The 11744-nt window shown below is 49.3% G+C and overlaps 2 protein-coding genes across 2 annotated transcripts; both read left to right on the top strand.

The window, feature by feature from the left end:
- Positions 1 to 4470: 4470 nt before the first annotated feature.
- ASPGLDRAFT_39246 (uncharacterized protein) lies at positions 4471 to 6232 on the top strand (the record flags this gene model as incomplete). Its single annotated transcript, XM_022545048.1, has 5 exons — positions 4471 to 4566; positions 4621 to 4828; positions 4880 to 5314; positions 5364 to 5546; positions 5601 to 6232. 5 exons carry the CDS (start codon positions 4471 to 4473, stop codon positions 6230 to 6232), a joined length of 1554 nt encoding a protein of 517 aa, XP_022396948.1.
- A 1299-nt stretch (positions 6233 to 7531) lies between these two features.
- ASPGLDRAFT_39245 (putative leucine permease transcriptional regulator (SAC3)) lies at positions 7532 to 11719 on the top strand (the record flags this gene model as incomplete). Its single annotated transcript, XM_022545047.1, has 6 exons — positions 7532 to 8077; positions 8133 to 8312; positions 8369 to 9329; positions 9530 to 10633; positions 10692 to 10997; positions 11049 to 11719. The coding sequence occupies 6 exons, from the start codon at positions 7532 to 7534 to the stop codon at positions 11717 to 11719; spliced, it is 3768 nt and encodes a 1255-aa protein (XP_022396947.1).
- Positions 11720 to 11744: the final 25 nt, after the last annotated feature.

The raw sequence follows: 11744 nt of genomic DNA, 5'->3' as shown, positions 1-11744 counted from the left end.
AAGGAACGGAAATAGAAACACAATGCACAAGGGGTAAAAAAAAAAAAAAAAAAAAAAAAAAGCAACAAGAACAAAGGGCAAAAAAGCAGCCAGTGGGGGTTGAAGCCATGATTTGGAATTCTGTTCTTTTAAATACCGGTGGCAGAGAGGGGTATTTGTATCCACTCAATGCATGCATGCTCACAGACATCTAATCATCTAATCATGCATGGTGATTGTGATAGGTCATTTGCATTGAGGATTCCGTTTCTGAACATCTACAGGGTAGTTTTGCTGGGAGTTTAGTTTATCTGCTTTGAATGACATGATGCTCTGGGCTTGTTTCTAGGAGCTTAATAGTCGATACATCACCATAGTCCGTCCTGCTGGAATACATTAACTGCTAAGGGACACGGGGAAATAAAATAGTGGGGTCGGCCCGTAACCTAAATGGTCCGGAGTGACCGGTGGCAAAGTCCGTGCATTGGCGTACAGATACGATATACGGTGCTTTACTATGCTGAAGATGAGGTTTGTAAGTGCAATATTCATGGATACTACAGTGTACTATGCTAGAGCTGAGACGGATAAGTCCCGAGTATGGTATCTACAGTATATATCAGAGTACTCTGTGGTGTCCGGATTGAGTAGGAGTATGCCTCTGTACAGGGTACTCTGTATATGCGTGGTCTACAGGTATTCATGCTCATTACGCAGTGATATCCTAATTAGTCTAGGGAGCACAATAACCTTACGAACATCATAATGACAATAAAACTTCACTCCATATCATCTCGCCCATAGGCCCGGCCCGGTCGGATGATCAACGTCCGGTAAATCAACCAGTGCAAGAAAGTGGCCTACGAGTAAGGAGTGCTCATAATAATAGTAGGCATGGTTTGAGTCTGACTCTCCGGAGCACATACGGAGCACAAGTGCAAACCATGATGATACAAATGCGCTGTCTGCTGATCGATAAGGCTGGCTGGGAGTTTAGTATTGATTAGCGCGACAGCAGACTGGAGTATGCTTGTCCCGATTCGGTAATCAGTGCGAAATTGTGAACAAAACATGACAAAACACTTGCAAGACGGGTGAGGTACGGAGTTACTATGTAGAACAAAGTACTTGTGCAGAAAAGAAACTCGATTAAGCTTGCTACATGCTTTTGACAGACCTTTGCCTACATACCAAGCGCCGAAATCTAGATCGTCATTCTCTGTTCCAACCACCGGAATCCCTCGACCGGGGCCATGGTTCACTCCCAACCGACGCTTACCATAGTAGAAAGGATAGGCGTACTTTATTCATATCCAATAATAAACGCAAAAAAAAAAAAAAAGTCCTCGTACGTCAACCGATCGAGCCTAGATGCTACCGATCGCGGCCTGCCCGCCAATAATCGTGAGTCAATCTGCTCTCGTGTGAACACCTTTCCAGGAGACGGCTTGAGACGAACCCGGATGCTGGGGAGTACTTTTCCGCTTACTTTGGAGTACTCTTGGTAGTGGTACTTGGCGCACACCCCGGTTAGTGCCGTGGTGGAGTTACCAGATATAGTAGGAGGGAGGGTTGCCGGGACGGATTCCGCGGCTAGGGTTTATTCGTTTGCACGGAGTACGGAGTACTTTGGGCGAGATTTGGGTACGAGGCTGTATTTGTAGGAGCACGGAGTTGCTAGTACTACGATCCTCCGTACAAAGATAAGCTAGTATACACTGCCGAACCTCATCTAACCGAATACGGTATGCGAAAAACCAACGACCAAGTCATTGAATATCTCCGAACATACCCAGGTTACTCATAGAACTACAACCTACATACCGCAATAGGTTAGCCTGGCCAAACTAGTCCATCACATCACACCTCCTTCTTCTCCGGATCTGCCTGTCATGCGCTCGATAAACTCCTGTCAGTTGAAGCGACAGGATGACAGCCGTGACGGGGTGGTGTCAGGAGGTGAGGCTTTGGTTCGTTTCAGGAGGTGAGGAATGATTTGGAATTCTGGCTGAAGTGTTCGATGTTCGAAGTTTAATGCAGGTTACGGATACGGTGCTTGAGTCACTGTAGATGTACTGATTCGGAAATATATTTGGTTGTATACGTATTTATGTTTTGCTTTGAGGAACGAAGTTCGACTTGAGTCTGACATGCTGTAGTGTGAGCGAACTGCTTTTGCGGTATGAATAAATGCATCGTGGTACATATATATATCCTACATCTTCACCATCGCACGTTGGACCTGCATCGTGCTGTAGGTACAAGACAAACCTGGCCAGCGATATAAATGGAATCTGCGAAAATCTCCGCAGTGGCGATGCCAATGCTCAGATTGTCAGATGTTGTCGTAAATTGGAATCCCAGAAAAAAGGGGCATAATTTACGATTACCCGAAAAGGAATATAACAGGATCATACTAATTTGCCTCGCGTAGAGACGCTCTACGACTCAACGAATGATGATACCAAGGAGCGACAATCATTCCGGGGACCAGGGAATGATTTGATTTTGACAGCAAACAGTTTAACCAAAACCTCGTCTTCGGTAAACTCTTTTTGTATGGTCGATTTCCCTTTTTGGTCAGGCTGACGGCTGCCACAAGGCAACTGACAGAAGTCTAATCCAAGACTATTTCCAACCGTCGCAAGTTGGGGGTCGTCAATCAAAATCCGAGATGGTAACATAGTACGTATTTTAAGTCCACCGAGCATCTCCGATCGGACACCATGAGATCGGGTGTCCCGAATGGCATTGATTTTAGCGGCGCGGCAATAATAAATGGCTATTATAGCGATTTCCCAACCAATCCAAAGCCTTGATGGACAGGCACGCGCCGCCTACTGTTCTGCCCGTATGATCGTCCGGCAAGGCAAGTCAAGCCCGGGAAGGCCAGATCTGATCGAGTGTTATTACTATGTGTGTGTTATTATGGGTAGGACTCCTTACAGTGTTATTATATGGGAGTGTTATTATTGCTATGTATTCGATTAATTGAGTTCTATGACTTTCGAACCTCAATATTTGGCGTTTTATACCCTTCCGGGACCGGGGAGGGGGGGGGGGGGAAGAAATTGAGCAGCAGATCATGGAACAGGAGATCCGTGACAGAATGCCAGGACCACAATACGCGAGATACGCTCAAAAGTACCCCGACAATATTCGGGATCTCCGAGGAACTTTTGTTGCTCTTGTTTTTGGATACATGGATTCGCGGTGCTTACTGATCGGGGAATAGTAGCTATAGCTGGGGTACAGTCAATCTCTGTACTCTGTACTTGTAGACAGACTTAGATACTTTAGCTTTATCTTCTACAAGTACTACTACAAGTACAAGTATGCTTTGGCTCAGGCCAAGGACTCTGACCCCTCGGAATCTGCAGAGAACAGACATCCGCAAAAGTAAACATTCACACAAACGCCAACGAACCCACAGTCGATAGAGGAATCTCGTCCGAACGATCTGCGGGTACTTTTGGTGCTTAATATTTTTATTTTTAATATATATATATATTTTTTAATTATATATTTTTATTTTATTTTTTCCTGCCTCCACCTTTGACTAAAACCCACTTGCTCTTATGCACCTGGGCATGTTTCGGGCTGATGCACTCAGGGATCATCCATGCTGACGGGTCCAGAGGAATCAGATACAGCAAGAGCATGACATTGCTTCTGTATACGCTGGAATACGCTTTGGTTCTTTTGTCCAGCTTTCTCCAATCCCGTTATCAGTCAGAAAACGATCAGGGCCATTTGAGGTTATTTGAAAAACCGCCATCTCCCCAGCTTCTTTCCTTCTTTTCACATTATCACATTTACAGTACCTCAAGTATATCTACTTCAATACTTCAAGGGTATAAGTATATTTATTATTATACTATATCACTGCTTTTTCCCACTGCATACGATCCGCTTCTTGCAACAAAGAAACACACGGTTGCTTACAGCTTGTCCGATTCCCCGGGTGCATTAAGCATACTCAACGGCCAATTGTTTGTTTGTCTTTTCCCGTCTTTCTTTCTTTCTTTCATTCATTTTTTTTTTTGTAAGTATTCTATATTCTTTTTCCCTTGTTTTTTCATGCCTAATGTCAAATGATCCCCGTATTCTCCCCACCTGTCTTGTGCTGTCATCGGATATGTACAGCGGATGAGGTCTTCCGGATGGAGTCTCCCCTGTCTACATGATGGCTTGTATTCATTTCTGGGCTGCTTCTGTTTGCACCTCCCTTTTCCCGCCTCCACGCTGGCGTTCGCATCAGAATTGACCCCGGCTAATGTGCTCGTGTCTAGATCTCTTGGCCTCTCGAGGTTCGCCTAGAAATAGGACCACGTTCGCTCCGTTCTCGTGGCATTTCAGAACCATCAATCTCGATCTTTATGTTCTGATCAGACGAACTCGATTGCCCTCTTTGCATTGACACGTTCTTGTGCAACTCTCTGGAACATCGCAGTATCCTTCGATACATCTCCCCTTCACCCCTCTGAAACTATGGTTGTCAACGCCCCTATCGCCGGGCCAAGTGCCGTCAAGCGGCCCTCGTCTGCTCTCGAGGATGAATGTGCTCCCAGCTGGGACATGGCTCCGGTGAGTCTTATATCTGACGACGGAGCTGGACAACAAGACTAACAACCTATCCAGTCCATGATGCCTCCTCTGCGCCCCTCTTCGTTCCATCTCCCCTTTGCCCACTACGCTATGGTCTACCTCGACAACATGGGCCGCCTTCGTACATCCGAGTCTTCGTCGATCCAAGAACAGGGTGGCACAGTCTTGACTCCTGAAGTGCGCGAACGTTTCTTGGAGATTCTCGGTGGTCGCATTGGCTACCAACGCCCTATGATGCGCCGTATGTGACATCCACTTCAGAGCTTCAGAGCTTCCTTACTAACATCCGCAGGTTCCTCTCCCTTCCGCGGTACCCCTATTGGCTATGGCTACGCCCACCCCGAGGAAATGCATGGCTTGGCTCAGTCCCGTCGAGTCCGCCGTCGCCGCGCTTCCCACGACTTGCATGAAGACTACTTCCCCGAGCCCGTTGAAGAGATGACCCCCTCCACCCCCGACATGGTTGGTCTTGAGGTTGGAGACACCGAGAAGGTCCTTGCCTACTATGAGAGCGCCTTGAAGCACTTCCAGCAGATCAACTGTCGCCAGATTGCCAAGGCCTTTATCAAGTTTATTGAGCCCCGCAAGCAGGTTAAGCACCCCTATAACGGAGGCAAGCCTCCTGCTGGTGCTCCCCCGGGTCAGAAGGGTGACCCCGAGAAGACCAAGCCTGATTGGTGGCCTGCTGGTGTCCAGCACAAGGAGCCTGATCACCTTAAGAAAGAGGGTGAGTCCAATGCCTTCTGCTTATATCTTTCACGTGCTAACTATGGCAGAACGCCTTCAACTTCTGATCCACATCATGCGCAAGCTTGGCCGCTGGGGCATTACTTCTGAGAAGTTGAGAGAAGTCGCACATGACTCTAAGCGCTCGCTCAGAGGCCCTGAAAAGCTTGAAGAGATGGAGGAGATGCTCAAGGTGCGGAAACTGGAAGAGCGCTACGAGCGCGGCGAAGTTGGTATGTTTCATTTAACGAATTGAGATGAGCGAAAAGATTCTAACACTTATCCAGACGGAAACACCACTGTCTTCATCAAGAGCAGAGAGACCAACCCCAAGACCGACAAGGACAGCGACTCGATCTGCGAGCCTGAGAAATTTGAAGCCGATGAGGAGGACGAAGCCGAAGAAGCTCTGGCAAGCTCTATGCCTACCGCAATCGAACCTGTGCCCATGGCCAGCCGCTCAATGCAGGACCAGCACCTCTTCTCCTTGGACTCCCTCAACTTTGGCGAGCCCGTCCGCCACGACCGCTCTTACTACGCCCCCTCCTCGAGCTACACCGACGACTTCACCACCTCACCGGCTCAGCCCTTTGACTACATGAGTCACGCTTCCTTCTCCTCTCCTGAAGAGCACCGCCCGACTTCCATGCCTGTGCAGCCGCCAGTAAACCAATTCGACCCTTGGACATCGCCCTTTGGCCGTCAAAACCTCTTTGACTACAGCACCGCTGCCGCTACCAGTGCCGCCACCACCCAGACTCTGGCTCCGCCCTCGATGCCTTACCAGATGCCCATGCCTACACAGGACCTTCCCCACCACGGCTCGAGGACGCCTCACATGGACCCCATGGCTCTCAAGGCTCCTGCCTACCCTGGCTCTCTCACGCATAGTCACATGATGCCCGCCCACAATATCTAAACATAGACATGACGAAAAAGAAAACGGAAAAAGGCGCATTGGTGTTTCAATTGTGAGATCTAGCTGACGCTGCATGACCCGGATGACTTGATGTTCATTCTTACGCTTTGCACGGCTGGAGTTTAGGTGGTTTGGCTTTCATCTTTATTCTCATCTCTTTCAGGACCAGCATCGGTCCATGGTATATATGTGTTTTTTCTTTTGTGTCATATTCCTTATGTTCGACATGTCTTATATTCGAATTTGCTTGTCTATATTTTTTTTCTTTAGCGTTTTTGGTGGATGATTTTCTTTTATTGAGCGTTCTGTTATGTTTCATGTCATGTCTGGATAGCGAGGGCGTTGATGTGTTGGACTGGAGTGGCAAAAAGCACTTTCGTGTTTTTAGCAATTTTCTTGTATATTTAGTTCAATGAAAGAATTTAAAAAAAACCCAAAAAAAAAAAAAAATAAGCGAGATCATAAGTAAAAGATTGTAGTGTTATTCAATGTTTTCATAAAACGCGCATAAGACTGCATAATTAGGGCTCTATATGGCACCCAGTCACGTGGATTTACTGCAGCGCCTAGAGCGCTTAGCGGGTAGCTTCGCGGCAACAAAGAGCAACTCCGCCAGTCACTCCCATCTCATTCATCCTTTGTACATACATAGACTGTCTGGACTCTCCAGACAGCAGCCACTTTTTTTATACTCTCATTCTGTTAATCGATATTAAGTCTATCGACTGATATCTTTTCCCGCGTGTTTTCCTTTCCGATTTGTTGATACGCGGCGACTTGACCTCTACCTCATTCATCCCGCCGCGCCGATATTGACAACATCGACGACGCCACTACTCCTCGTGACCTTTCGTGATATCACTGAAAGTCTACTTGTTGCTTACGACTGGCGCGTACTTTGAATACGGGATATCATTGTCTTCTTCGATCAAAAAGCGAGTGAGCGACCGTGTCAAAGGTACTCCAATTGCGTCAATCGTCCTCAGGTCCTACGTTTTGAATGGTGGTCTTATATGGAATCACTTGTCCTTCGTTTTCTGGATTCTCCTTGTATGTCACCTTTTCAGTATGTTGTTTTGGCTGACTCTTTTCCTTTGTCGCTTTTGCGACTCGGTCCCTGGTGGTAGAGCTTTAGGAATTTTCGCTCATCAAGACCCACGACTCCTGTCGTTTTCCTCGAACCACTTTATTGTCGACTCCAAACGATAACGATATCAAAAACAACAAGGAGGAATTTACGCGTTTCGGCTATACTGAAGACCTCAGGCGGGAGGACGTTGTCCGCTCCTCGCGGCAGACATGGCCGGTCCACCAAACCCATTCGCTGGCTTGGCCCAAGCCCAAAACCAGAGAAATGGAACCTCGAATCGTGGAGGACGTGGAGGAAGAGGACGACCGTCGCCGTTCCAGCCTAAAAATCCGAATGCGCCTCCGTTTACAACGCCAACAGCACCATCAGCCGGTGACAACAAGCCCCGTGGCCGAGGACGAGGACGAGCTACGTCGACGAGAGGATTTACGCGAGGTCGAGGAGGTCCGACGGGCCATGTCAACGCGTCGCGTAATAAGCCCGAGTCGAATGGTGCGTCTGAGTCGCCGTTTGCGCAGCCGAAGTCGGATAAATGGATCGCACCGCCTGCGCCGGCGCTGTCGCCTTTTGGTGTCCAGACTTCGCAGACAAAATCGCCGTTTTCTTCGAATGGATCTTTTGGGGGCCCGGGTTTTGGTGGATTTGGATCGCAACAGGCTGTTACAACAAAGAAGCCAGTGGTAAATGGTGCGACTGGGGCTGTACCGGTTGAAGATGCTTCGGTTTTGAGCGGTTACACTGAACGATACGAACAGGTGGGTGTTGCTTGGATTATGGATTCGAATATGGCGGCATTCTGACCGATTATAGCTCAAACTTGATAGAGCAAAGGAAAGGGAATTGGCTATCAAAAAGGGTCTCATGGCGGATCCCAACCAACCCACCTCTCTGAATCAGGCGATTACACCTGTTGGCACTTGCACGAGCATGTGCCCCGATTTCGAGCGCGTCGAGCGCATTGTTCAGAAGATGGTGGATAAGAGCGAAAAGGTACCGACATCTCGATTGGCCAATTACGTTCCTCAGGCTTACGGTTATTACCTCAGTTTCTTCACCCAGCGACAAATTCGTTACAATATATGGAGACGAAGATGCTTAAGCGATTCAGAAGATCGGCTGCCGGTTATGACGAACAGCTTCCGTCCGACATTCGAACGCCCAACACACTCCTTCAAACCACCAACTACCTAATCCGACATGTCGTTGGAGGCCCTGAGCCTCTCGGTTTGATTCACAAATTCGTGTGGGATCGTACTCGATCCATCCGGAATGACCTTTCTGTGCAGCAACTTACCCAGGAAGACCATGTCCGAACAGCAGTCACTTGTCTGGAACGGATCGCACGGTTCCATATCCTTTCCCTTCACCTACTTTCCAGCCCTGCGAACGAGGAACCATTCGACCGCCATCAAGAACGGGAACAGCTCAACAACACCATGCTCTCACTGATGTATTACTACGATGACAACCGCGGTCGTATCTCGTTTGCCAACGAAGACGAATTCAGGGCGTACTACATCATTTTCTCTATCATGGACCAGAGACCCGATCTCGAAGCCAGGGTACAGAAGTGGCCGGCCGAGTTACGGAACTCAAATCGCGTGCAAGCAGCATTGGAATTGTTTGCTGCAGCTGGTAATACCTGGGATTACCAGGGAACGCTGGACTCTCGACGGCCCAATGCGATTGCCCAAGGCTTCTACGCGCGGTTTTTCAAAATTGTCGACTCTCCCGCTGTGTCGTATCTCATGGCATGTGTCGCGGAGATTTACTTTAACCACGTGCGACAGACGGCCATCCGGTCGATCTGGAAAGGATACTGTCGCTATCCGGCCTCTCAGCAGCACAAAAACGAAGAGTGGACGATTGATGAGTTGACAACGGTGCTATGTTTCGATGACGACGAACAGACGAGAACATACTGCGAATCACAAGGCTTGCATTTCGCTGAAAACGCTGACGGCAACCTATATCTCAACTGGGGCAGCGATCCCATTGAATCTGTTGGTACGTGTGTAATTTGTCGACAACGGTCTATTCCTCCTATTCTTCATTCTATTCTCCCTCCTCGCCTTTTTTCGTCGATCAGCAACCCTTTTCGCGTTTTATCGGCACATGCTTCCAGGATTCTTCTATTCTTTTTGCCCTAGCCTCTTTACCATTCCGATTACGTTCGACTGACTCGTTTTCTTAATCCCAATCAATAGCTTTCCAGCCATCTTCGGACCACTCGTTCTCAGAAACTTATGTCGAATCCAAGCGCGCAGGCAGAAGCCTGGTCGCGATTATCCTCGGACTGAGCATCAAAGAAGCCGCTAGCATGGGCATGATTGACAGCTCTGTGCTACCGCAACGATCACTTGCTTTGCCAGCTCCCACTGGTCCATCGACAACGGAGGATGATTCTCTTTTCGTTAGCGATGATGAGAACGAGATTCCAGCGCCTAGCTTTACAGTACCCAGTGATAAACCGCCGGCATTCGCTCCGTCTCCGTTCGGGGGCTTCCCGCCAAAGGCCAACGAGCCTCCAGCCGCGGCAGCGTCGCAAACGAGTAACCCCTTCCCTTCGTCGTTCAGCGGTGGATTTGGCCAAGCTCCCGCGGCGCCGACGTCTACGACACCTGCGGTGTCTGCGCCGGCTTCCTCTAACCCTTTCGCCTCTAGCTTATCCACATTTAAACCTACACCAGCAGCGCCAGCTGCACCCAATCCTTTCGCTCATAATCCGTCTCCGTTCACACCTACGACGAGTGCGACAACTACACCAGCAGCTCCTAATCCTTTTGCTTCTACGCCATTTGCACCACCGAATGTTGAGACAGGGGTTACCCAAGCGCCTGGGCCCTTTTCTTTGTCTTCCCTGAGTCCGGAGAAGCAAACTAGCATATTCGACACGGCGCAGAATCCTTTTGCCACTAAACCTGCAGCTCCTGCTACTACGACACCCGAGGTCAAGTTCCCTTCTTTCTCAGCTTCCGGTCCTTCACCGTTTAATATCTCGCAAACTTCGACTTCCTCTGAGTCGACTACTAGTGCTTTTCCTGGCACTTCTCAACTTGCCCCCGCTTCTTCACCATTTAGTATCTTCAAGGCTCCGACTTCGACTGAACAGACTCCGGGAGTCGCTGCTGGACAGCCTCCCAAGAGTGTTTTTGACACAGCTAAACCATCTAGTTTCTCGGGAAGCACAAACTCTTTATTTAACCTCCCTGGTCCGAGTGCTGCCCCCAAAGAGCCTAGTACTCAGGCTCAGACAAATGTCTCGAAGCCCGCGCAGGAGACACCCTCATTGCTCGCGCCGAAAGAAAATGGTATGACAATAGACAATCCGATTCATTGTTGATCCATTGTTTGCTAACAGTATAAAAGCGCCGTCTATTTTCTCGCCAATTAAGCCAGCCGCAACAATCACCCCAGCGAGCTCAATCTTTGCGCCGAAGGAGAGTGCGACTCCAATGGAACGACCAAGTGTTACGGAGGAATCGACAGCGGCTGAACCGGCAGAGACTGCGCTTAAGCCGATTGACCTTGCGCCGCCTGCAGAACCTGAGCGTGCGCCGTCGGTTTCTGGGAGTGTCAAGGAGTCCGCGACCACGCTACCCCCAGCGCCGGTACAGCCAGAAGAGCCTACGACAAAACTTGCTGAGCCTGCTGCGGACGAGGAAGCGTCTATTGGTATGCCACTTAATGTCACCTGTGCTGTCATTATGTCGCTGACCTGTTTAGTTTCAGATGCAGCCGAGAAACGCGATGCTTGGTTGAAGACCCTGCAAGAAGCCGCCTCCAGACGACGTGGAGAACCTTCCAGTCGGAAACGGGTTCTCGAGGAGCCGGAAGAGCCGCGACCGACCAGCAGTGGCCCTAAAGCATCGAAGATATTCAAGTCTGAGGAGCCAACGCCTCGCAAAACATCGATGGCTTTATCGTCAATTAAGCCACTGCCTACGCTTCCTATCCTGGAACAGGTCAAGTCGACGACCGCGCGAAAACCCGTGGAACCGGAACCAGAGCTCAAATACAACAAAATCGACGAGGACGAACTTCTCCTATCAGCAGCCCGCATCGCTGCGGAGTCGTTACGAAGCGGGCCTCGACTGTCAGACAGCTGGCCCGGTTATTACAATCACAACCACACCGAACGGCCTCGTTCTTCGTTTAGTCCCGCAAGCAGTTTCTCCTCGTCCATGCCCCCGCTCTCGGGGAGTCAATCGCCTTCGTATTCATCCCACCACCATGTCAATGGACATGACCTCGCGCTTGCACCTGATGCAGACTTGGGATTGGGTCGGAGTTTATCTCGGACGGAACAAAGACTGCGACTTACTGGTGGTAAAGGACTGGCATATAAGCCGTTGGACTTTACGCCGGAGAAAAAGCGGAAGTCTCTGGAGAGGTAGTCCGTTAGCGATACATATTGGGATT

Source organism: Aspergillus glaucus, assembly GCF_001890805.1.
Source record: "Aspergillus glaucus CBS 516.65 unplaced genomic scaffold ASPGLscaffold_25, whole genome shotgun sequence".
Classification (NCBI taxonomy): domain Eukaryota; kingdom Fungi; phylum Ascomycota; class Eurotiomycetes; order Eurotiales; family Aspergillaceae; genus Aspergillus; species Aspergillus glaucus.
Note: the sequence above shows the minus strand (reverse complement) of the source record. Positions and strands in the feature narration are given on the sequence as shown.